At 39.8% G+C, this 25,057-nt stretch overlaps 1 protein-coding gene across 8 annotated transcripts in view; it reads left to right on the top strand.

Annotated features, from left to right (window-relative positions):
- MME (membrane metalloendopeptidase) overlaps window positions 1–25,057 on the top strand; it is a 149,870-nt gene that overhangs the window by 70,660 nt on the left and 54,153 nt on the right. For all 8 annotated transcript variants that reach the window (XM_025376021.1, XM_025376023.1, XM_025376024.1 and 5 more), the window contains 4 exons: window positions 22,211–22,372; window positions 23,706–23,786; window positions 23,885–23,980; window positions 24,093–24,211. In XM_025376021.1, the coding sequence (XP_025231806.1) occupies window positions 22,211–22,372; window positions 23,706–23,786; window positions 23,885–23,980; window positions 24,093–24,211 (458 nt within the window). The remainder of the gene's footprint in view (window positions 1–22,210; window positions 22,373–23,705; window positions 23,787–23,884; window positions 23,981–24,092; window positions 24,212–25,057) is intronic.

Genomic DNA, 25,057 nt, shown 5'->3' with positions numbered 1-25,057 from the left:
ATGTAAATTTTAGTACACCTGGATCAACATGTTAGAAACATTTTGGAAAACAGTTCGACAGTTTTTACAAAATGTTGAATATATACTTTCCAGACAACCCAGCAATTCTAGTCCTAGGTACTACTTAAAGTAAATGAAAACACATATCATCACAAGGACTTCTTTGTGATTGTTCCTTACAGCATTATTTATAAAAGCCAAAATATGGAAACATTCCAAATGTGTATAAACAGGTGAATAAACAAAATGCCATATAGCTATGAACTATGATACCACACAGCAATAAAAAGGAGCAAACTACTGTTATGTGCAATGGTACAGATGAACATCAAAAACATGATGCTAAGTGAAATAAGCCAGACACAAACTGCATATTGTAAAATTCAATTTATATGAAATTTCTAGAAGAGGCAATTATAGGGGCAGAAGACAAATATTGATTGCCTGAGGCTGGAGATGAAGCAGGCATTGGCTGCAAATGGGCATAAGGGGACTTCTTGGGGTAATGGAAGTGTTCTAAAATTGGACTGTGACAGATTCTCAGCCTTTTGGCTAAAGATGAAGTGTAAATTGGATTGTTGGTGATGGTTGCACAACTATATAAATTTACCGAAAATTAATCAGGTGAACTTTATGGTATACCAATTAATAACCCAAAGCTGTTAAAAAAAAAAAAGCAAACAAAAATTTACCTTCATTCTTTCCCCTATCTCGCCAATGTCCATTTTTACATAGTTATCTCATGCTTTGATCTTATGCTTGCTATTGTATGTTGAGTCCATTGAGCTCCATTTTTGCAGTTTAAATGATTATATGTAGTTTTCAATGTCTACTAAATCTTCCCTAAATAAACTCAAGCTTTTTAGTTTAAGTGGACCTTTATTATTTGATTATATTAGCATTATATTGATGAAAAGTCTCTGGAAATAGTAAATCAATTGGGAAGTTAAAATTATTTCAGGATTAGGAGTTGGAAGCCCTGTTTTTACCCCCTGGGGTTTCATTTACAGAGGAAGTCAAAGACGTATATGTCCAGGTGTACCAGCCATCTGGATCAAAGCCAGACCACTTGGTCTACCACAGAGCAGTTAGCAGTTCCTGCTTCTGGAAAAATGTGTTTGTTTTTCACATGGGTGCTGTGAGATGTTTCCCTTTCACCTTAACTGATAGAAAGCCAAGAACCAAGACAGGCGCGGTGGCTCAAGTCTATAATCCCAGCACTTTGGGAGGCTGAGGCAGGTGACACACGAGGTCAAGAGTTCACGACCAGCCTGGCCAAGATGGTGAAACCCTGTCTCTACTAAAAATACGAAAATTAGTTGGGCGTGGTGGTGGGCGCCTGTAATTCCAGCTACTCGGGAGGCTGAGGCACAAGAATTGCTTGAACCTGGGGGGCGGAGTTTGCAGTGAGCTGAGATCTTGCCACTGCATTCCAGCCTGGGTGACAGAGTGAGACTCTGTCTCAAAAAAAAAAGAAAGTCAAGAGCCAAATTTGAATTTAACTTGAAATTATAGGACTTCTTTGTATAAACTTGCTTCATCAGCTTTATTCCTGTTCCTCTTTTCTTTCTCATACAATGTATATTCGTTTATTTTATGGATCCTTCTAAAGCCACTTTGAATTATTTTAGGAAGAATGTAGGTTAATAATTAGATGAATAGAATATAAATTCCAGCAACAGATATGTGCAGGAGAAGGGCTGTTAAATTATAAACTTTATTTCAAAGAGATGCAAGTGTTATGAATAACTGAGGTACAATTTTTAGAAGCTTACTGCTTCTTTTTCCACTAAGCCAACTTTTAGCATGGGAGATCTGAGATGTAAGTTTTGGCCCCATCCTGTGTTATTGGTATGTGATCCTAATTAAGTCAGTTCAGCTTTCTGCATTTCATTTTCGTTATCTACAAAATTGGAATTAAAAGTGTCTCCTTTTACAGGGAAACAGCAAAGACTAACGACAGCCTATTTCATGTTACACGTCCTTCAGGGAGATACACCATAGGTATAATGCACAGATATGATTCATATAACATCTTAGTTCATGAAAATTACAAATACACTATTTAAAATTTTTTTATTGAGAATCAAATAAAAATCAAATCAAAAGGCAGTATATTTTTAAAAAAGAAGTTGTAGCCAGAGAGAGTGAGAAAGAAAGAGAGAATGCGGTACATTTTACATATTCTCAAATAAAAATGTGTCATCCTTTATTAACATTTTCTTTGATTGCTGTGCTCTGTCTTAGCATGGGGGTGACAGTTCAGGCTTTGAATCAATTAGAATGAGCACGATCAGAAATGAACACTTGAATCTGTGTTTCCTGTAAAGAAAAACGTACCAACAGGGACACCTTAGTTTGCAGACCTAGCTAATCTGCACTCACCCTTGCCATTACCCCTTTTCTCACCTCTGATTAATCCCTAAAAGTAAATAAGTCAGAGGCCTGCATCAGGAGAATGACTAGATCCTTGGTATTCAATGCGTGGTCTGTGGACCAACAACAGCAGCAGCTGCTGAGAATGTGCAAAAATGCAGAGTCTCAGGCCCCGCCTCAGACCTACTGAATGTGCAGCTGCACTTTCAGTAGCCTCTTCAGGTGATCTGTTTGCACAATAAAGTTGAGAAGCACTGAAGAATCGTGATTTTCATATATGGCTGCTTATTACAATGATTTGGGAAGCTTTTGAAACGTACCCATACTACTAAAACTTCTATTCTTCCTGGGCACACAAAATTTCCATTTCTTCAGTGGAGTAGTTTCTGTTATGTGTTAGGAGGAAAAGCAATTTAAGTAAATGAATAGATGTTAAGGGATATAGGAATTGCCTGGATATTTGCATTTTTTAAAAGGAGGTACATATTGACCAACTGATTGCTTTAACAGGTTCAATTTCAGACTGTGTGCTCAGTGAAGACTAAGTTAGAGAGGAGAGACATCGAGCCTGATTTTCTGCTAATCATAGACAAGCTGAACCTGGAATGCCTTCCTAAATTTCCCCAGTGTGATGCAGGCATGATATTTCTGTAGAGACAGTAGAACAACTTTTTTCCTCTTCCATTCATTTATTCATTTATCTATTCATTAGTTAATTAATTGCATTTTTTAAATTTTGTTTTTCATTGTTTTTTAGAGGCAAGGTCTCCTTGTGTTGCCCAGGCTGACCTCAAGCTCCTGGGCTCGAGCAATCCACACGCCTCAGCCTCCCCAAGCAGCTGGGACTACAGGCACATGCCACCATACCTGGCATCCATTTTTTTCCCCCACAAAAGCATTAATCAAGCACTTTCTAAATATTCAAAACTAGACATTGGAAATATGAACTAAAATACCCCCTGCCCTCAGGAAAATGATAATCTGGTCAGTGTGACAGACATAAACAAAATTACCATATTGTTTGATAAGTGCTATGATGGTGATAAGAAGATTTGTGTGCTACAGGTGCTCTGAGAGAGGAGCACTTAACCAGAGTGGGTCTGGGAGTGGGCAGCTAAAGTGATAGCAATGAGGCCAGGAAAGCAGTCCCACATCACTCACTAAGTTCTGAAGAGCTAGATTGCCCAACCAATGGGAGCAGGGGAGAGCATGTGCATAGGCTGTATGCAAGATGGAGGCAAGAGCTCAGGGAGTTTAGGACCTACTAGTGGTTTATGATGGCTGGGATGTAGAAGCTAGCAAGACATGATACTAGAGAAGTAACCAGGACCCAGGTCACAAAGGGTCTTATATGCCATGATAAATGGGTTACATTATCTCCTGACGTTTACAGAAAATGAATAAAATTAAAATGTCACAGAGGGCATCTACGGGATTTTAAATAGGGGTGTGGCATTGTCAAGCAAGATTGGCTGCTATCTATCTCACGCCGGGTAAAGTGGAGGCAAAGATTTACCCAAACAAGGGAATAACATTTCAGTGGCCCTGGTGTGTGAGAGAGCTTGGCAAGATTGAGAAACTGAAAGAATATCTGTAAGGCTGTCATAGAGGGTGTGTATGAAGATATGAGAGTAAAGGCAAGAAGAAGTGTTCACTGTTGGCAAAAGAAATAAGCAGGAGTTGAATTTTGTAGTCTGTGTTAAAGTGAATGCACTTCCTTCTAGTAGCCCTGGGAAGTCACAGAAGGAAGGGTTTTAAATGATGCATGACTTTGTCAGAATTATTGAGAAAGATCACTGACTAAAAATAAAGAATGGCTCTGGGCAGGAAATTGGGCTACTGCACTTATTTGGATGAGTATTATGGTTGCCTGGATTTGAATGGCAACAGTTTTTGTTGTTGTCGCTTGCTGTTGTTTGTTTGTTTCGAGACAGGGTCTCACTTTGTCAGCCAGGCTGGAGTTCAGTGGCTCAATCACAGCTCACTGCAGCCTCAGCTTCCCCAGACTCAGGTGATCCTCCCACCTCAGCCTCCTGAGTAGCTAGGATTATAGGCACGCACCACCATACCCCGTAAGTATTGTAATTTTCTGTAGACATGGGGTTTCACCATGTTGCCCAGGCTGAGAAATGGATAGATTTGAGAAGTATTTACTGGGAAGTAGAATTCATAAGGCACAGTGTTTCTGTAAGTAGGTGAGGTTGTGAAGGGGAAGTGAGGAAAAGGTAACTCAAGTTTCTGGCTTGGTAAATTGGGTGATAAGTCAGCCATTCCCCAAGCTAGGGAACACTGCAGCAGAGCTTATTGGGTAATAGACTGGGACCAATGCAGTGAAGAGTTCACTTTGAGACAGTTTAAACTTGAGATACTGTACATATTCGATGTGGTAGAGTTCAGGGAAAATAGTGTTGGAAATAAAGATTCAGGGGTTATCAGCATGTGGATGATACAGTTGAGATTTCCTAGGGAGGAAATGGAGAAGAGAACCCATAATTGCATCACATAAAGCAACATTTAAAAATGAGAAGAGGAAGAAACTCCAAAAGAAACCGAGAAGAAGTAATCAGAGGGGTAGAAGGAAAATCAGCAAAGTGTAAAATCACCAAAGCAAATGGAAGAGCAGATGTTCAGAGAGTGATCGTTGGAATTAAGCACAACTGAGAGGTTGAGTAGGCTACATGTTGAAACAGAGAGGAAGACATTGAAGATTCAGGTGACGATCAGGTGGAAAATAGATGGATTTTGTCCATGGGGAAGTAAAACAGGATGTATATCCAGAGAAAAGAATATAGGATAATTCTGAGATAAAGGATGGCCTCCTCCTTCCCCTTTTGTTTAATACTAGGGAGAAAGAAACCAATATGGCTGAAATGCAAATATGTTTGGAGGCTGGGAGGGACAGGAAGTTGAATGGGTCATGATCCAGTTACCTCTGTGAAGTAACAAGCAAAAATCTCCCCCGGGAGTGAGCTGATAGAGAAAGTAAGGAGAATATGAAGACTAGAAAGGCTCCATGTGAGGAGTGGGCCGTGCACACAGAATTGATGACTCTGTTGAAGTGGAAGGCTATAACTTGAAATGGCATTAAACCAGGCAGTTGTGGGATTTCTCCAGCATCACTGATAATAGCTTCAACAGATATTGTCAGCACTGTTTTAGATGCTGAGGATACCTAGCACCTAAACACAGAGTGAACAACACAATGTCCCTGCTCACAGGAGCTTACAGTAGTAAAGGAGACAGTAAATAAACACACACAGGCATATAAAAACATTATTAGACTAGAATTGGAAGGGAAAAGGAAGGCAGCTGGATCAATTCAGGGTAGGCTCATTTGCAGGGGACAAGGGAATGAAATACTTTGGTGAGATGATGTTTTCAGGGATTGCACCACAGGATGTACTGGACAGAAGATATAAAACAAAGGTAAAGTAAAAACAGAGAGCTGGCCGGGTGTGGTGGCTCACACCTGTAATCCCAGCACTTTGGGAAGCCAAGGCGGGCGGATCACCAGGTCAGGAGATCAAGACTATCCTGGCTAACATGGTGAAACCTTGTCTCCTAAAAATACAAAAAGATTAGCTGGGTGTGATGGCACCCGCTTGTAGTCCCAGCTACTCGGGAGGCTGAGGCAGGAGAATCGCTTGAACCCAGGAGGCGGAGGTTGCAATGAGCCAAGATCGCGCCACTGCACTCCAACCTGGGTGGCAGAGTGAGACTCCACCTCAAAAAAAAAAAAAAAAAAGCACAAAGGAACAAGAAAAAATGGATGGGGTGAGAGTTCTCAGTGAAGTCGAAGAGCAGGTGTAGAGGGAATAAAGAAATGAAAAAAACAAACAAACAAAAAGCACTTCTAAGAATCAGATGATTCTTATTGGAGATAGGGGTTACTCCTGATGAATGTTTCAGAGGTACAATTGTTCTGGGTGATGAGAGCATTAAGATGTCGTCATGAAAATGTGTGGACCAATGTGAAATGAAGGTGAAAGTTAGGAGAGTTCAGATGGTCAAGAAATTCTTAAGCTAGAGTGTAGCAGAGGTTGTCCACAGGGTCTCTGATGTTACATATCAAGATGGTAGAACTTATGTGGAAGGACAGACTGCACAAGGTGCCACAGTCTTAAACAAGCAGAGATGAATGCCTCTGGAGTCAGTAGAAGACAGAGATAAAGTAGGTGAGGCTGGGATGATTGGCTGGAAGAAGCCTAAATAAGCAGAGTGGAGAGTAAGGATTTGGCTATCGCACAAAGTTACAGAAAACTAGTTTTGCTTTTCCATGTTGGGACAAGGTGGAGGGATATGCCACCTGATGAGATTAGTTCATATGGGTTAGTATTTTCAGTACACGTGTTGTCATATGTAATTATCACTCAAAAGGGTAAGCAGCAACTAAGAAGAGGTGCTGGAGGGCCACCTGTCTGGCATATAGTGTGGGATTCCGTTTGACAGAATTACAAATGAATTCATTTTTACTCGTTTTTATCTTTTCACTATCCTAGATAAAAACTCAAAATGAATCCATGAGTTCTTATCTTAAAACAATATGTTTTGTTTAAACATTTCTCAGCAGTGTAATCTTCTTTTAATCTTCTATTTCTTCAATCCAGAGGAGTTCAACTACAGTGCCTTCACTGTGAAGCTAATGAAAAGGGAGTTGGTCCACTGCATAGACTAGACTAGATGATGGTGAAGTTAAACTGAAGTCACTGAGCAGGTACCCAATAGCCAGCAGTGGATTTGTTTCTCTGCGCTTGATGCTCAAGTAAAAACGAGCAAGCCAAGTATAAAATGGTGGATGTGGCCCAGGCCATATCGTCTAAGGAAGTTTGTTTTGTTAATCAAGGCTTCCTTGAACTTCAAAGAAATTCTTATTTAAGTAACTCCAAATCATTAAAGACTTCTAATAAGATATATTTGAGGATCCGGTAGTTACTTAAAAATACTCCCAGAAAAGAAAGCTTTTGTTACATTCTTTGGCTTAATTTACTAGAGTAATGAAATTAGCTGAATGAAATTAGGATGTTTCTGATACTTCTGCCAGTTTGACACTAAAAGAATTATTTTCAAAACACATGTATGTAGGAATTAATGATATTACTAACTTAGAAGCCAAGAAGCAAAATAGTAATAACTGTGTTTGTGACAGGGAAATAATTTTAATAATGTTTCAATGAATCAAATATACAAATACTACTGTGATACAATATACACACAATCATTAACTCAACTATGCATTACTCAAAGCACTGTAGATAATAGTCTAGCAAGGATCTGACAATATGTTGAGAAGAAATGATGCAAAGGAAATCTTGAAAGTTGCCTTAAAGAAACTCATATCATGCAAATATGGATCTTTTAATAGCTACTATAAAATAGTAGAACTGAGCGCTGTGGCACACACCTGTAGTCCAACTACTCAGGAGGCTGAAGCAGCAGGATCACTGGAGCCCAGGAGTTGGAGATTAGCCTGGGCAACGTAGCAAGACCCCATCTCCAATCAATCAATCAATCAATCAATCAATCAGTCAAGAAGTTAGTAGCAATGGGTGCTATGAAACTTTTTGATGTAGCTTGGATATTTGTCCTCACCCAAATCTCATGTTGAAATAATCCTCAGTGTTGGAGGTGGAGCCTGTGGGAGGTATTTATTATGGGGGCAGATCCCTAATGACTTGGTGCTGTCTTTGCAATAGTGAATGAGTTTTCATGAGATCTGGTTGCTTATAAGTATGTGGCACCTCCCCACCCACTGTCTTCCTCCCATTCTTGCCATGTGAGATGCCTGCTCCTCCATCACCTTCTCTCATAGGTAAAAGCTCCCCTGAGGCTTCCCAGAAAGGAGATGCTGGTGTTATGCTTCCTGTACAGCCTGTAGAGCCATGAGCCAATTAAACCTCTTTCCTTTATAAATTACTCAGTCTCCGTCATTTCTTGATAGCATTGCAAGAACAGCCTAATACACTTTGCATGGTGCATATCAACCATGGTAATAAAGTGAAAACAAAGAAGTGGGAAGCTTTGAAAAGTTGACAAATTGGTTGAGCTCCATATGGAACTCCAGCTGTGGGATCAGTCCCATTCCAGGCCCAGTTGCTCTCTGGGGCCAAGGTCAGTAGCTCAAACATTCCACGTCCAGTCAGCCCTACTCCTGGTGATCTGCCTCTGACCCCAGCTCTACTAAATGGGTTTCTGCCTTTTCCCTTGGGGATCTCACTCCTGGCTCATTCCCCACTTCTGGAAAATGAGTTTCTTTTTTTCTTTTCTGTCTTCTGGGACTGAAATCTAGCTTAGCTCTTAACCTCATGACCTTTTGCCAGACCGTGGAGAACTGAAGTTTCCTTGGATCAACACACACCATCTGCTGGTTATAGCTCCCTCCTCACAGCTGCCTTGGGTGCCCTCCCTGTGTGGCTTCTTTCTGTTGCTTGTAGCTAGGAACTTCTTCTGTTGATGATCCTTTATAGTCTGACGAAACCAGGATTCAGTCTCACTGGGCTGGTCAAACCACTTCTACCAGAGCCCAGTTTATGTGAATGATGAATGTTTTACATGGAAAAAAAGTTTCTTCATTTACTGAGGAAGGAACAGCTTCGCTGATTTTGTATGCCAACACAGACAGCCAAGGATCCTGTTTGTCCTTCTCCTATCAGCCATCACACCTATTAATTTTCAAAACCTAGGAGGGGGGGAATTGGTCTTTTGTTTATTTAGTAAAAGAAAATCTAATTATATGTTAAAAGTTGAAAAAATTTTAGGTCCTGCCTATTTGACTTTAAAATGAGCAATAAAAGTCGTTTTTTATTCAGGGATAGTAGCAGGAAAAAGAAGCTAGTATCAGAATGTTTTAAGATTCTGATACAGTGCATATGCGGGTTTTACTTTACAAATAGCAGATGGAGATGATTTACTATAAGAAGATGTCATTAATTGAGAATGAAGGATCCTTTTGGAGTGTCCATTATGGACTAGTCATTGTGCTAGGGGTAGGAATTAGGATCCTTTCCGTGGGTGGGGGTATGCTTAAAATTATTGCTTTTGTACTCTATGGATTACCTTGAAATATACTTTGAGTCATTTCTCAAATATTGTGCATACCATACTGATCTGATAACTCATTGCACTGTTGCTCTGAGGCTCCATCCCCTCACCTAACCAATGGTCATCCATTTTGCAGTCCACAAGAGCCCCGTCTGAATTCATGGAAAGAACTTGCTTGCACTTGGGCTTGATAAAGCATAAGTCAATTTGGCAGAGCATGTGTTAACAAGATGATTTAGAACTTTGCAACCAGCCAGAACCATAAAGACAGCTTGGAATAAAACTAAAGTTGTTCCCATGAGATGCCCATGATGAGGGCTTCTAAGGCAAGGCTGCCGTTTTCTGCAGCCTCAGCAAGAATGAGGTCTCTTTCCCATGATCATTTCCCTCCCCTTCACTGGGCAGGGTGACAAAGACCAGGCCTCTGCTCCCACCAGTCAACAACAGGTAGGGCTCCCAGCATGCCGAAACTTGAGACCTACCTCTTCCTCCTTTATCCGTTCTTCAGAGGGTAGCCTACCTGTCCACACCTGCAGAGAGTCACTCTGCATGCCAGTCCTCTTTCGGTTGCCTCTTTTGTCAAAAGCGTCACCTACTTTCTCTGCCTAGGACGCAGCTCAGAACCTGACTCAAATATTTGTTGAATGGCCAGAGGAATGATTGAATTGCTCCTCTCTCCTCTGTCTTCGACTGGTAACTCCTCCTTCATTCCCAGAGCACCCTATACACTTTACCTATAACTCATAACCCACTTCTTATCAGTTGTTCAGTCTGGTTTTTGTCCACTAAAATGTAAGTTTTGACTGTTTCTATTTTATTCATTATTCTATTTCTAGCACCCAGCAGTGTGTAAGTTATCAATAAATATTGATTGAATAAATATACTCTCAGGTTCCTTATCTTGAAGTCACAAAAGTATTGATGCCTATACAAGGTGACTTGTAAGCACACCTGATACACAAATATAGCTGCAGCAAGGAAACTTTTTCAGTCTAGTTAGGTCCTACTTATGTAAGTCAGATTTCTCAGTTCAATATTTCTGTATCAAGCCTCCTAGGTTTAGCCTCTTTCTGTCTGATCCATCTTCTTTGCTAGCAATAAAGTCAATTACTCTCTTCTTAGTTGTCTAATTCACCTTGCTAATTCTACCCTCCTAAGCTAGAACTAGGTTAATGAGGAAACAGTTTCTGGATGTGTTTCTCTTTCCTACTATTTTTCTGTTTAAGGGAGAATCTCAACGAATTTTCCACTTGGGTAAGCATTTCCAGCTCTCTAGGAGCAAAGTCTCCATCAGTCTGGTTTTTCTTTTCCAACTCTGGTTTGTTCTGAATTCCTCCCTTCTCAATAATTCATTTCTTCTTTCTTTTAACACTCTATGTTCTTCTCTTGAACACCATTGTTTAGCTAAGTGTTGCTGTTCTTCAAAAATCACCATCCTCTAAAACTCCTCTGTCCCTGCTCACTTCATTCATAACACATGAATTCAAATTCCTAGCCAGCTCACGCATACATGCATAAACTCATTTATGGAAGGACATGACAAGTGACTCCTTACCTCTAGGTTAGGAGGAGCTTTACCTATCAAATGACTGAAGTAGGAGCTTTACTTGTCAACTGAACACTGAGTAAGTTTGAGAATTGAAAATAAGACCTGAGCATCACAAAACAACCTTTCATATCTAGATATAGTGACCATGTAGGAGTTCACACACATTATAAAAGTCTTGTTTAAGATGAAACCCTGCAAGCTCTGTGAGGGCAGGGATTATGTCTGTTTATCACACCATGGTATGTTCAGTTCCTAATAGTGTCAGGTGTATAGAGGCCGTCAATATTTGTTGAAATTAAATGAAAAGTTTCAGTCTTTTCATGCTTCACAAGAAGAAAACCTTTTGGAGAAAGCAAATGATTTAACATAATCTTCTGGATCTTCTATGATAGAAAATAGCTATTTACTCAATAAAAAACATAAACACGTGAAGCCGAACACTGCCTTGTGCCAATCAAATGTTTGGTTTATTAATAGTTACTCAATTTATTAGTGCTCTCTAGACAAGAGCCTTTTTAGAATTTGATACCAGTTTAGGCAGCATTCAAGAAGCACCGTCGACTCAGCTTGTCCTCTGGCTGTTGTCTTTTTATACCACTCCCTAACCAAAATTGATGCAAAGGCAGGATGCTTTTGAGTTACTCTCAGTAATTACATATTATTGAAGTTGGCTGGTTATTCTTGACCAACAGTATGATCCAAAATAACACAATGTTTAAACAGGAGGAACATGGGTGTGGAACCCAAGTGCTGCCTCTTCAGAGATGTCTGCCAGGGTGCAGGGAACTTGGGATCTGCCTGAAGAGTGTTACTAAGGGAACAATGGAGCCTTTTCCTGACCTTCTATAGCTTTAGTTTAAAAAAGGAACATTATCGTCATTTGCTAACATTATAATCAACAGCAGATCTCTGATAACTCATTTTAAGTGATATATTGTATTTAAATTACAGTATAATCCCTAATAGCTTCTTGCCAACAGAGTCTTTCAGGATTCAAAATGCAAATTGCACCTGAAAAAGAAAAATTATTTTTAGACTTATGGCACTTTAACTTAACTGTAACACAAAGTACTTTTTATTATTATTATTAATAGAATGTGTTTCGGTTGCAAATTCTGGAGGAATCCCTACAGGAAAATAATTGCCAGTCCTCCCTTGGCTCTGAGCCATTCATTGAGATGGGCTATGAGATAAGACTGAAGAATTTCACTAATTTCGGGAGTGCCAACTGAAGATTATTATTGTGAATCCATTAGACATGAGATTTCTGCGATTATCTCAATGAGTTCTAAAATCCAGGGCCAAATGAGATGAAAAAAATTGATATGATTATATACATGTTATAGAGCAATTAAAATTTTAATTGGGTGTCAAGAAAAACAGTGGTTGTTCTATAACTTAATTTGGGTTCTCTCTGCCTCTCTGTAGAGTTTCTGAAAATTTTTAAATGTTATTTGGAGTTAAAGCAGAATGATACTGTGGAAAAAGCATCAGCTTAAAATTAGACCTAGGCTCAGCTTTAGATGAATTCCTTAAATTTGTATTGGTGACCTTGAGTTTGTAACCACCCCATACCTAGATTTTCTTAAAATAGGAGTAATATGTCCTACTTTATAAAGCAGTTCTAAGGAAGAAAAATGATTAAAACCCAAGGCAGTTTCACATAGCATAAGATCCCAGACACTGGCCACCAGGCTACTTGAGTTCAAACCACAGCATTATCCTTTGCCAACTATGTGAACTTGGACACAAATTACTTACCCTCAATTTCTATACTTGGAAAATGGGGACACAAATATAGTTACCATACAGGGTTAAAAGAAAACAAACATTAAAGAATGCATTTAAAAAACAACCAGCATGAAGCTGGTACTTGGTGTTTGACGTATGTCAAGTGTTGGCCTCTATTGTTATTATTATTATTACATTTAAGAATCTTTGGCTAAACCTAAATGAAAATCCTATAATTTACATTGTATATTTAAATCTGATAGTGAATTTATCTGATAGCAAGTGGATTCCAGGTTGATTATTTATATGTTTGTGCCTATGTGTGTGTATGCATATCTGTTGTATGTGTAAGACCTATGCATTTAAGATAAATTAGCCACATGTATATATGAAATATAGTTATAAACTAATTACTCCTGAAACTAGAGCAGCAAAAATAGGTCTCGTTACTTGAGAGTACAGCTGTGCAGAGTAAATTTACTACGCTTGGAAACTTCTTTCATATCTGCTTATGTAAGTCTGCGGCTAGTTTCTGAACAGTTGTATAGTGATGGTTTCTTGGTACTCACCAATTAGACAAGCATAAGTCATGACCTTGGCTTTCTTGGAACGTAACCAGTGGTTGACAGGGAGTGTTTGAGTTAAATGATAAACTAGCAGTCCAGATTACACTGAGCATCTGGTATCCCCCACTTTTCATCTTTCTTCAACCAAGGCATCACAAAAGCAATTTGGGGGCAGGGATTTTCATTTAAAAATGAAGAGTGGATTGTGGAAGCATCCTGGGTGTTTGTAATGAAAGCCATTTGGTTTTTATTAGTATTAGAGTCTATGTGCTTGCTAGTTTTCAGTCATTTTCTCTTCAAGAATGGTCCCCCAGATTCCAGTTTTCACATTGCTGCCTTTTGAATGGAATCCTTTGTGACCCGTTGTGATTACATTGCATTTTCCTTGTGTTCTTTTAAAAAGTTCTGACTTTCTCTGAATTTTGGTTGGGGGGATGGTGGGAGGAGGGTGGCAGCAAGGGAATGGGGTCAATTGTACTTTCAGAATGTTGTCAAAAGAGATTTTTAAATTGTCAAAAATTGTCTAGAAGTAATATCAAGCTTAGTGTCTGCTAATAAAGCAAGCATTTACAACAGAAAGTTCGGTCAAAAATGGGTGTCGTAAGGTCTTTACAAAAGAGCATTTGCTCCTGAGTGCCCCAACATTTCTCTGACCTCTGTTGGACACTTCTAGAACAGTTATAAATCGGGCTAATTATAATGATGTTAGGATACTGGTGTTGTGTGTTTGGGGTTAGGAAGCTGAGAGCTTAAGCACTTTGAAGAGAACAAGCTGAAAACAGTTTTGTTCATATATCATTCCCTAAACCTTAATTCAGTGCAGATTAAGAATAATCAATGGGCCGGGCGCGGTGGCTCATGCCTGTAATCCCAGCACTTTGGGAGGCCGAGGCAGGCGGATCACGAGGTCAGGAATTTGAGACCAGCCTGGCCAACATGGTGAATCCCTGTCTCTACTAACATACAAAAATTAGCTGGGCGTGGCGGTGGGCGCCTGTAATGCCAGCTACTAAGAAGGCTGAGGCAGGAGAATTGATTGAGGCTGAGGCAGGAGAATTGCTTGAACCTGGGAGGTGGAGGTTGCAGTGAGCCAAGATTGCGCCATTGCACTCCAGCCTAGGCGACAGAGTGAGACTCTGTCTCAAAAAAAAAAAAAAAAAAGAATAGTCAATAGAGGAATTTTGTCACGGCACCAGGGGTATTTACGTGGTATGTATGTTGTAAATAGATGCCTAACCTATTTAAAATGTGGCTAATCTATAGTGAGCAAGAGTTTTTAAAATAGAGTAGTAATTGAGAAAGAAATTATTTGTATCTTTTTCCCACTTAGTTTTCTTTCCTGATTTGTACATTTTTCTAGATGCTTCAAAAAGACCCAAAGAAAAAAGGAATACAAGCACAGTCATTACTCATTATTTGTGGATTCTGTGTTTGCTAATTCGCCTACTGCCTAAAATGTATTTATTACCCCCAAATCACTACTTGCAGCTTTCTCACAGTCATTTACAGACATGCACAGACTGGTGAAAAATCTTTGAGTCTTTCTACACAAATGTACTCAGCTGAGGTTGAACAAGGGAACCATAGACAAGGATCCTTTTTGTAGTCCATTTAGTCAACATTTTTTGCATTTTTGTGCTTTTTGGTGATGATTTCACTGTTAAAATGGTCCACAACCGTAGTGTAGAAGTGCTGTCTAGTGTTTTGAAACACAAGAAGGCTGTGATATACCTTACAGAGAAAATACATGCAATGGATAAACATTGTTCAGGCATCAGTTACAGTGCTGTTGGTGTGAGCTAAATGTTAGTGAATCAACGAAATATATTAAATAAGGTGTCTTTGAACAGAAACACACATAAAACAAGGCTATGTATTAATCATCTGTGTGACCAGAAGCTCACAGGAACCTAATCTTGTATTTTCTCCTAGGGTCAATGATTCAGTATTCACTAATTCAGTGTAGTAGTGACTTTATATAGAATAAAACTCATACAAATAACTAGAATAAACCACACTTGTTTTTTAATTCCTGTGAAAAAATTCATATGGGAAACCATCAACAAACTGCTACATAATGACGAACATTAAAAAAATTAAACTCGGCCAGGCATCCCACCTACTCGGGAGGCTGAGGCAGGAGAATGGCGTGAACCCAGGAGGCGGAGGTTGCACTGAGCATAGATCGCACCACTGCACTCCAGCCTGGGGGACAAAAGTGAGGTTTCGTCTCAAAAAAAAAAAAAAAAAAAAAAATTAAAGCCATATAAATGTACTACAGCATAAAACTTTATGCTATCTATTTTGTTCATTTGCTGCTTGTGACTATCATATTTATGTCAACTTTCCCCTGTTTTATTGACAATTTTCCCAGGAGCACTTGACAATGTAGAAATTTCTTTAAACCCTCCCCCTTCCCCACCAGAAAACAAGCCTCCAGGGAATGTACATATATAAACATTGAAATAGTTGTTGTGTGTAGTGCCCCAAATCCTATTTTCAGTTAACAAACTATTGGTAATGTTGGAAAGCAAGGCATGCAGATAAGAAAGGGGAGATCTTGTGGCTTGGAGGCCATTCAAAGGCAGACTTAAGATTGCCTCTTCTTAAGGGAGACATGTAGTGGGGTCCTGTGTAACTGGAATTTCACCATGTCTAATCATGTCTAGCAGACCAATGGAATGCTGTGCCTCAAGTTCCTTCTGAGAGGCCTATGAGCCTCCTGAGATATCAACAAAAATGTTCCTTGACCATCAGAAGAGAGAAGTGATTTTGAATATAGTACAATTTTGCTATTATAATTACTCCAAAACCAGGCCTGTTGGTGCTTGTGGTTCTTCAGAGAGGAGGCCATGGGGGCAAAATTCAAGAGACCTGTTTACCTGTAGGCACAAGAGCCCTGCTCAAGACTTGAGACAATGAAAGATGAGGAAGGGAGGTATTTTCCCTGCATCATCCAGCTTCAGCACCCAGCAGAAAGTGGATCATGGATGGGGACTGGGTAGGAGGCCGTGGAGGCTAAAGTCGGTGGAGCAGAGTGGCAGCCTTGGGGTCATGGGCTTATGCATGAGACACATGTGAGGTTCCTTGCAACACTTTGCCCGCCAATTATAAGAGACTGAAGTCACTGCAAAACATGGATTGCCATGATGTAAGCCAATTTGCATTTCCAGACTGAAAAGGTAAAAGGAAATATTCCTACTTCAAGTAAGTATGGGACTATACTTTTTTGATATTGGATCTGTTGGTCCTCATTTCCATGTTTCTCTATTGTCTAATGTGGTGGTTCCCCCTCACTGCACATTAGACCCACTCTAGAAAATCTTTAAAAAATGTCTGGACCCACTCCAAAGATTCTGATTAAATTGATCAGGAGTAGATCCTGGGCATCCATGTGTCTAAAAGGCTTCTCAGATCATTCACGTGTTTAGCCAGAGTTGACAAGTACTGCCCTAAAACACGTTGCTGAGATTTTTCACACCCCATTTTCCAGTGTGCTCCAAAGATAACTTAGGCAGGAGCCCTGCTAGTTCACTTCAAAAAGATGCACCCCTGAATGGGCCTTTGAGTGCATCCACCTAGAGTGACCTCCATGCCACTTTCCTGTCTGGTTACTCCACTGTGAAAAATTCATCTGCGGACTCTCCAAGTCCTCATGCTGTACATTGTCCTGCCTTTCTCCCAGCACGAATTGTTGGTGATAAGTCCGACAGTGGGGAGGTTGTGGCTGCAGAGTGGCAGGAAAGAGAGGAAGTAAAGGAGAAGGCAGGGCAAAGGAAGAGTAAAAGGATACTTGGAAAGGAGTGGAAAGGAGGGCCATGCAAGGCGCTACTTCTCACATGCTCCCCACCAGCAATCTGCATCCAAAGCAGGGAGGGAAGAGTGTGGGCTCAGAGCCAGACACACTTAAGTGCAAGCCTTGGGGCCCCATAATTTACTAGCAGCTTGATCTTGGAAAAATTACTTAATCTTGTACAACTAAAAAGTGGTGGAGCTCTGGGATTCAAAACTGGTCTGTCTGGCTTAAAAGAGCCCAAATGTTCTTCCCAGTATATGCTACATCTCCCAATCCATACACACACAATAGACTTTTCAGTGAGGAATACAGTAATTAATAACTTCCCAGATGGCAGTTGAACTTGTTTTTAAATTCCTATAGTCAAATAAGTTGGAGGAATGTTACAAGAAGATTAGTTGGAAAGAAAATGGTGTCATTTATTATCAGCTCAAAACATTCACAATTGTCATTTGTAAGAAATAAGCTCATTATTAATAGAAGATTACTTTTCTTGTCTTTGTGTGACCATTTTCTTAAATTAAAAATAAACTTTTTTCCCTTATTGCAAAAGCAATGCATGTTCATCTAATACAAATTGAAAAATAAAGATAAGCAAATAATACAAAATTAAACACGCTCTTAATCCCTCTGCCCGGATCTAACTGCTGTAAATATGTTAGTATATATCCTTCTAGATTTTCTGTGCTTTTATACAGATTTTGAAAAATCATAGTATACGTTCTTTCACTTTAAACGTCTGGTCAACAACATTCCATGTCAATACATTTGCCTTTACTACATTATTTTTTTATATCTGCTTATTAAGGTGAATAATTTTGTCTGATTTTAAACCACATTTGTTTACTGAGATGTCAGAGACCCAAAGATAAGGAAACATCTGAAGAGCCCAGGTGTGGCTATGTGGAGAGGCTGAGTAATTCAAAACAAAGTACAAAACATAAAAATAATTACAACCAGTTTGACAGTTGTACGTCTGTTTCCTATGGCCTCTACCCACCAGTCTACCGCTGACTTCAAAGAAAAGTCAGCACAGAGGAGGTTCAGAGGATAAGGTGCAAAACGAGAATCAAACCCACGATAAGAGATTAAAGGAAGGTTGATCAAAGACCCAGCATAAAAGTGCTAGCCCATGACTTGACTTGGCCCATGGCCCCAAAATATTCATCAGAACAGAGAGCTCTCTTTGAAGCGATTGGATGCATCCATGCTCAGACAAGCTCTCTGGTCCAAGGGAAATTTAAAGAGTGGCCCTGGAAGGAGTTAGCAGGGTTCCCTCTTCCTCCCTCTGCTCTGCACATCCCTCACAAACTGAACGTTATTTCTTTGGTTTGTTGTGCAGATGCCGGTAGTTCAACTCTACTCTTTTTTTTTTTTTTTTTGAGACGGAGTCTCGCTCTGTCCCCCAGGCTGGAGTGCAGTGGCTGGATCTCAGCTCACTGCAAGCTCCGCCTCCCGGGTTTACGCCATTCTCCTGCCTCAGCCTCCCAAGTAGCTGGGACTACAGGCGCCCACCACCTCGCCCGGCTGGTTTTTTGTATTTTTTAGTAGAGATGGGGTTTCACCATGTTAGCCAGGATGGTCTCGATCTCCTGACCTCGTGATCCACCCGTCTCGGCCTCCCAAAGTGCTGAGATTACAGGCTTGAGCCACCGCGCCCGGCCTCAACTCTACTCTTTGCCTCCTGGGAGATGTGAGAAGTACAGTTGCATTTACAGGATGGAGAATTTGCACTCATGATCAGAGACCTGAAACCTCCAGCCGTCTTTTTTATTCAGAGTGTTTAAGGACAGGTGGTATTTCCAAATAGGCAGTAGGACTTGTTCATGACTCTCCTTGTTCATTCTGCTTGTTCATTAGTTGTTCACTACTTTTCTGAGTAGAGTTTATTGCTCTGTGGTGTCGTGACGGAAGCCATTCATTTCCCATGAAAGGGGAGGAAAACAGAAGTGCCCCCTCCTGGAATAACCTTCACAACATTCAGCTTAAATGTTTTTGAGTATCTTAAAAGAGAAGAGTTATGTATTGCTAAGTGTGTTCTTAGAATGTCTGTAGTTAGCACTTCTTTCAGGCTCTAGTTTTCTGGTTTTTCACTTTGCATAATAATCTTCTATGTATTTAGAATCTTTAATTTTCACCTTTCCCATTACCATATTTTTACTTCCTTCAAAGTTCAAGGGAATTGCTTTTTCTCTCTACCATTTTTAGATCAATTTCCTAGCCTTTAACTGAGGTGTTAAAGTTGGAGTTCTTACTGGCAAGTCTTGGATTGAGCACAGTGTTAGGCTCTGTGAGAGAGAAAATGCATTTTCTGTTTTCACAGAGCCACAGTCCAGGTGAGGAGATAATGAGCTTGCATGCAAAAAATGAATATGTTGTGAGCTGATACAGACTTTTCTCAGGCCAGTCTTTCATAAAGAAGGAGTACTTGGAATGGGCTTTGAAAATGCCTGAAATTCCAAAATGAAATAATATGAGAGAGTATTTATTAGTACATGTTGGGGCTGGGTAATATGGTCAAAGTTACAGAGGCAGAAAACCATAAGGTGTCTCAGAGAAACTGAATACACTCATTTAACTCTGACGGATGGCTCATCTGAGAAAGTAGCAAAGGAGAAGCTTCATTAGTTCTATCAGTGTTACAATGTGCTATGGAATCTGGATTTTATTATGATTGCAAAATGATGATGTTGAAAATTTTGGCGTGGAAAATGACATTCTCAAGTATTTTGAGAACATGACTCTGCCTGTGGAGTACAGAATGGACGTGGGTAGGAAGAGGCCTGGAGCCACAACTTGGTCAAAAGTGCACAGAGTCTGAGAGAAAGACTTGAAACAGAATGGAAACAATGGGAAGGATGAAATGGACTCTGGAGGCAGTGAAGTGAGAACTGATCTGACCTCTGTGACGAGGTGAGAGGAGGGGAGTGATGGGCTATAAGAGAAGATGGTAAGAAGATTCATAGATGATTCAGTCACAAATAAACATAATTGCACCCCTACTACCTAGGTGCTAGGTGATACAAAGAGACTAATCACATCAACAAAATGGTTAGGTAGACAGAGTAGGTATTTACAGTGAAAAACTCAAAGTAGTCTCATCTAAACATTGAAGACAGAGTGAGGCAATGAGCTCTCAGGAGTTGGGAGAAATATTCCTTGAAGTTTTGAGTCACAGAAACATCAGGGAAGAGATGGAACATGAGCTGAACTTTGAACGACGGGTAGAATTTGGAAAGAATGACAAGGGCAATCAAAGCTGTGGGATGAGGAGGTTAAAGCAAAGGCACAGGACTAAGAAAACACAAGGATCGTTTTGACACATTGACGAGGTCCATCTGTTTGGAACAGAGTTTGCGTAAAACACCAAAAGAGGAAAAGGGGAAGAAGGTAGGGTGATCCATTTAATCTGGTAAAGGTTTAGAAACCAAGTGTAAGATTTTATTTTTACTTCTGAGACAGAGTCTTTCTCTGTCACCTAGGCTGGAGTGCAGTGGCGCAATCTTGGTTCACTGCAACCTCCACCCGCTGAGTTCAAGCGATTCTCCTGCTTTAGCCTCCTGAGTAGCTGGGACTACAGTGTCTGCCACCATGGGCAGACAATTTTTGTATTTTTAGTACAGTTTGGGTTTCACCATGTTGGCCAGGCTGGTATCGAACTCCCAAAGTGCTGGCATTACAGGCATGAGCCACTGTGCCTGGCCAAGAGTTTATAATTTAACCTGGGAAATGTCAAGCCACTGACATTTTTCAGTGAGGTTGTGGCCAGTGTAAAAGAGTCTTTTGGGAAGTTTGGTTTGTGAAAGATGTGTAGAATATATCAAGATGAAGAACTGGGTGACTTCTAGTCAAAAAGGAATGATGATGTAAACCAGTTACCAATCAGAATGAGAGGTATGGAAGAGGGGCAAAGGAATTACCAGTAAACCAAGGGGAAATGGAAATACAGTTTTACCCAAAGTTTCAAACCCAGGAGGCTATGATAGCAATGTGCCATATACTAAGGCATAAAAATCATGAGAGGACTGGCTTGGTAACAGTCCTGAGCGTTTTGTATTAAAGAGCTGGGTCCTGAGGTTCCACCCCAGACAAGCAAACATTCTGAAAAGGTGGTTCAAAGTGGGGGCTTGACGCTCAGCTGGAAACCATATTTACCATACCAAGTTTAAAAAATCCACACAATTCAGCAGTTGTTCGAAGTTTTTAATTAATTAATTGATTCAGAAAGTGAAATATTCTCCAAAGCTCATCTGAGAGCTCTATTCTCTTGATACAGATGAATTCTCAGTTGCTCTTTTGTTTTCATTCCAAAACAGTTCAACTTGTATGAGACTGAAAGTGGGGAGGGCAGGAGCAGAATTTTCTCTGTTCCAGGTATAGACATTATGGGTATTGGGCCATATTCTTGTCTTCATTGGTAATAATTCCTGTTTCATACATCTTTCTATCAATTGCAGCTCTTAGCAGAGTCAGCGTCTTGATTGTAAATACTCAGTGTTGGTTGATTTGCATTTTCATCATAGTCCTGAAAGATAAAAGTGGACCTAAGAAAAACTAATAAGCTTACAGCGAGTTTTATAATGACAGACTCTATATAAACAAATGCAAATTGGATGTCAAATCTGAATTACAAAATTTATTTGAGCAAGGTCCAGGAAGTAATAACAGTGGCTTCAGATCCTTTCTAAAATGATAGAAATTCATTAACAATCTTCCATGGCTTGGAGTCTCAGAGACATTCAAAAGTCACAGCACTTTGAAGAGCACAGTTGGCAACTAAAGTTATCAGAGTGAAGAATGACATACTAACCTCAGGCGCAGGATGGCCAACTCAGAGTAGACCTCTATTCTTTGTTCTTCTGAGATAGGAACTACCCAGAAAACTTAGTGATTCGGGGGTGGGGTGGGAAGGCTGTGGGACCCAGGGTGGAAGGACCCACACAGTTCAAAATAAAACGAACCAACTATAGGGAAGGAAAAGAGAACTATGCACAGATAGTATTCCTCATCCACCTGAATTGACTTATATAAAAAAGAAAACGGAGCATACGACAAATGGATGCAATCAAAAGGGAGCAATAAGCCTTTTTCTCCTTTTAAGCTTCTTAAGAAATGAACCCATCATTTTATCTAGTGTTTTCTTTGCTCTTGCAGCTGCTCGACTGATCCAAAACATGGATGCCACCGCTGAGCCTTGTGCAGACTTTTTCAAATATGCCTGCGGAGGCTGGTTGAAACGCAATGTCATTCCTGAGACCAGCTCCCGTTACGGCAACTTTGACATTTTAAGAGATGAACTAGAAGTCGTTTTGAAAGGTTAGTAGAGGGTGTGTCTGTGCATCAAAGATTTCTCTCTTAATATGTTCATTTTTTAAATATACAATTGTTAGCCATTACAAGGAATGTCACAGAAGATTAAAAAGTTAATAATCCTTCCAGGATTTATGTGCCACCACCGAGTCACTTTGGTAGGGGCGGACACCGAAATTAATATGCTGACATCTCTTAGCATTCCTGTTTTCATTTGTAGGTATGCAAATGATAAAGCTGTGTCATCCCTAGAGATGGCAGGTTTGGTTTTTGTTTGTTTGTTTGTTTGTTTGTTTTTTGAGATGGAATTTTGCTCTTGTCACCCAGGCTGAAGTGCAATGATGCTATTTTGGCTCACTGCCACCTCTGCCTCCCAGGTTTAAGCGATTCTCCTGCCTCAGCCTCCCAAGTAACTGAGATTATAGGCACCTGCCATTACACCCAGCCAATTTTTGCATTTTTAGTAGAGACGGGGTTTCACCATTTTCGCCAAGCTGGTCTTGAACTCCTGACCTCAGTTGATCCACCAGCCTTGGCCTCCCAAAGTGCTAGGATTACAGGCGTGAGCCACTATACCCACCCAAGATGGTAGTTTTATGTCATTTTACAGAAGAAAAAAAAATTAAATGATTGACGCAGAAACCTACTTTTGTAGTCTCCCTACCCAAACCCTGTGTTAAAGTTACTGTAAGATGTTACCAAGATTTGCCTTCCCAGCATAGGTAGATTCTAACCTGGCTAAGACTGTCTCCCTGGGAAGTTAAGAAATCTAGACAAGTCCCTCCTATCCTCTGTTCTGTGTTCTCCCCTCTTCTAGAAGTTATTTTGTAGAAGAACAATTTTTGCTACTTTTTAACGTTGAAACAAGTAGGACAATTCAATTCATTCATTTGGAGCATGAACAGTACAGTCACACAAAGATAATTATTTTCTAGCCTTCAAAAGAACTATTCATACTAAATTCCAAATTCCTCTGTGTTATTGTTTTCTTTTTAATCTCAATTTCAAGAAAAGTAACTGTTACCTATTGCAGAGCAGTATGCATCACTGTTCATTAAAAAAAAGATAATCTAGTCAAAAGGACTTTCATCTAAATTGGCTGATTAAACTGACTCCCAGTTCTGTGCTAGGACTGATAATCCGGTAAGGGGTTTGGTTTTTCCTATAAGGTTTTGGAACTTGTGTGAGGAAATGAATGTACCTCCAGAAAAGCGAGGTTTTTTTTTCTTTTTAACTGAATTCCCTTTGCAAATGTTAATTACTGCAAATGAACAATTATGCTTGCATAGTGCAAATAAGCAATTATGTTGATGCATTTTATTAAATGTCCTTATTTCAGATGTCCTTCAAGAACCCAAAACTGAAGATATAGTAGCAGTGCAGAAAGCAAAAACATTGTACAGGTCTTGTATAAATGAATGTAAGTGCTCTTCATTTGATTTCGTTAGGAGTATGCATATATTGGTGCCAAACTATGCCTAGATTTCTAACTGAATTTATGTTTGTTGTTTTCAAAAGCTGCTATTGATAGCAGAGGTGGAGAACCTCTTCTGAAACTGTTACCAGATATATATGGGTGGCCAGTAGCAACAGAAAACTGGGAGCAAAAATATGGTAAGGCAATTTTCCTACTTAAAAAAATAATTTCCACGTAAAATCTATGTTACTATAATATCGTTAATGAACTAAAGCTTCTAAAGATATATTTTATCTTTTATTGCTTTAGGTGCTTCTTGGACAGCTGAAAAAGCTATTGCACAACTGAATTCTAAATATGGGAAAAAAGTCCTTATTAATTTGTTTGTTGGCACTGATGATAAGAATTCTGTGAATCATGTAATTCATGTAAGTTTGTGTGGCAAATAACTAAAGTTACCTTTAAATTGTAATAAAACTCCCACACACATTGTTGTTATTGATATTTAGAAATAATGCTATTTTCAATTGAATTGAATAAGCAAGGAGGTAGTATATTCATGCTCTGTCCCTAGTACCTGGAGTCCCAATTTTGAAAATATTTTCTTAACGCTGTGTTTTAGACATTCACCTCTTGCTTCTGCTACCTCTGTTTTAGATACCTCTCCCTTCACAAAACAAATGATAAGAAGGGCTCCAGGCCATTCCTCTTCAGAAAAAGTTCCTAATTTCTTTTTATGGTACTTGAAAGGAGCATGCTTTTGTTTATAGAAGTAATGCAGGTCTGGAAACCAAAAAATAATACTTGCTTTCAAAAAGAACATAGAAAAGGGATTTTAAACATAATTTTTTTTCCTCGCTAAAGAATATCTGTACTTTTATCTCAACTAAAGGTAAAAAAAAAATGCCTTTCTTTTTTTTTTTTTTTTTTTTTTTTTTTTTTTTTTTTTTGAGACGGAGTCTGGCTCTGTCGCCCAGGCTGGAGTGCTGTGGCCGGATCTCAGCTCACTGCAAGCTCCGCCTCCCGGGTTTACGCCATTCTCCTGCCTCAGCCTCCGGAGTAGCTGGGACTACAGGAGCCCGCCACCTCGCCCGGCTATTTTTTTTTGTATTTTTTTTTTTTAGTAGAGACGGGGTTTCACCTTGTTAGCCAGGATGGTCTCGATCTCCCGACCTCGTGATCCGCCCGTCTCGGCCTCCCAAAGTGCTGGGATTACAAGCTTGAGCCACCGCGCCCGGCCATGCCTTTCTTTTAAAATGGATTTATTGTATTTT

Source organism: Theropithecus gelada, chromosome 2 (genome assembly GCF_003255815.1).
Source record: "Theropithecus gelada isolate Dixy chromosome 2, Tgel_1.0, whole genome shotgun sequence".
Taxonomy (NCBI): domain Eukaryota; kingdom Metazoa; phylum Chordata; class Mammalia; order Primates; family Cercopithecidae; genus Theropithecus; species Theropithecus gelada.
This window is presented reverse-complemented; position numbering and strand designations above follow the sequence as displayed.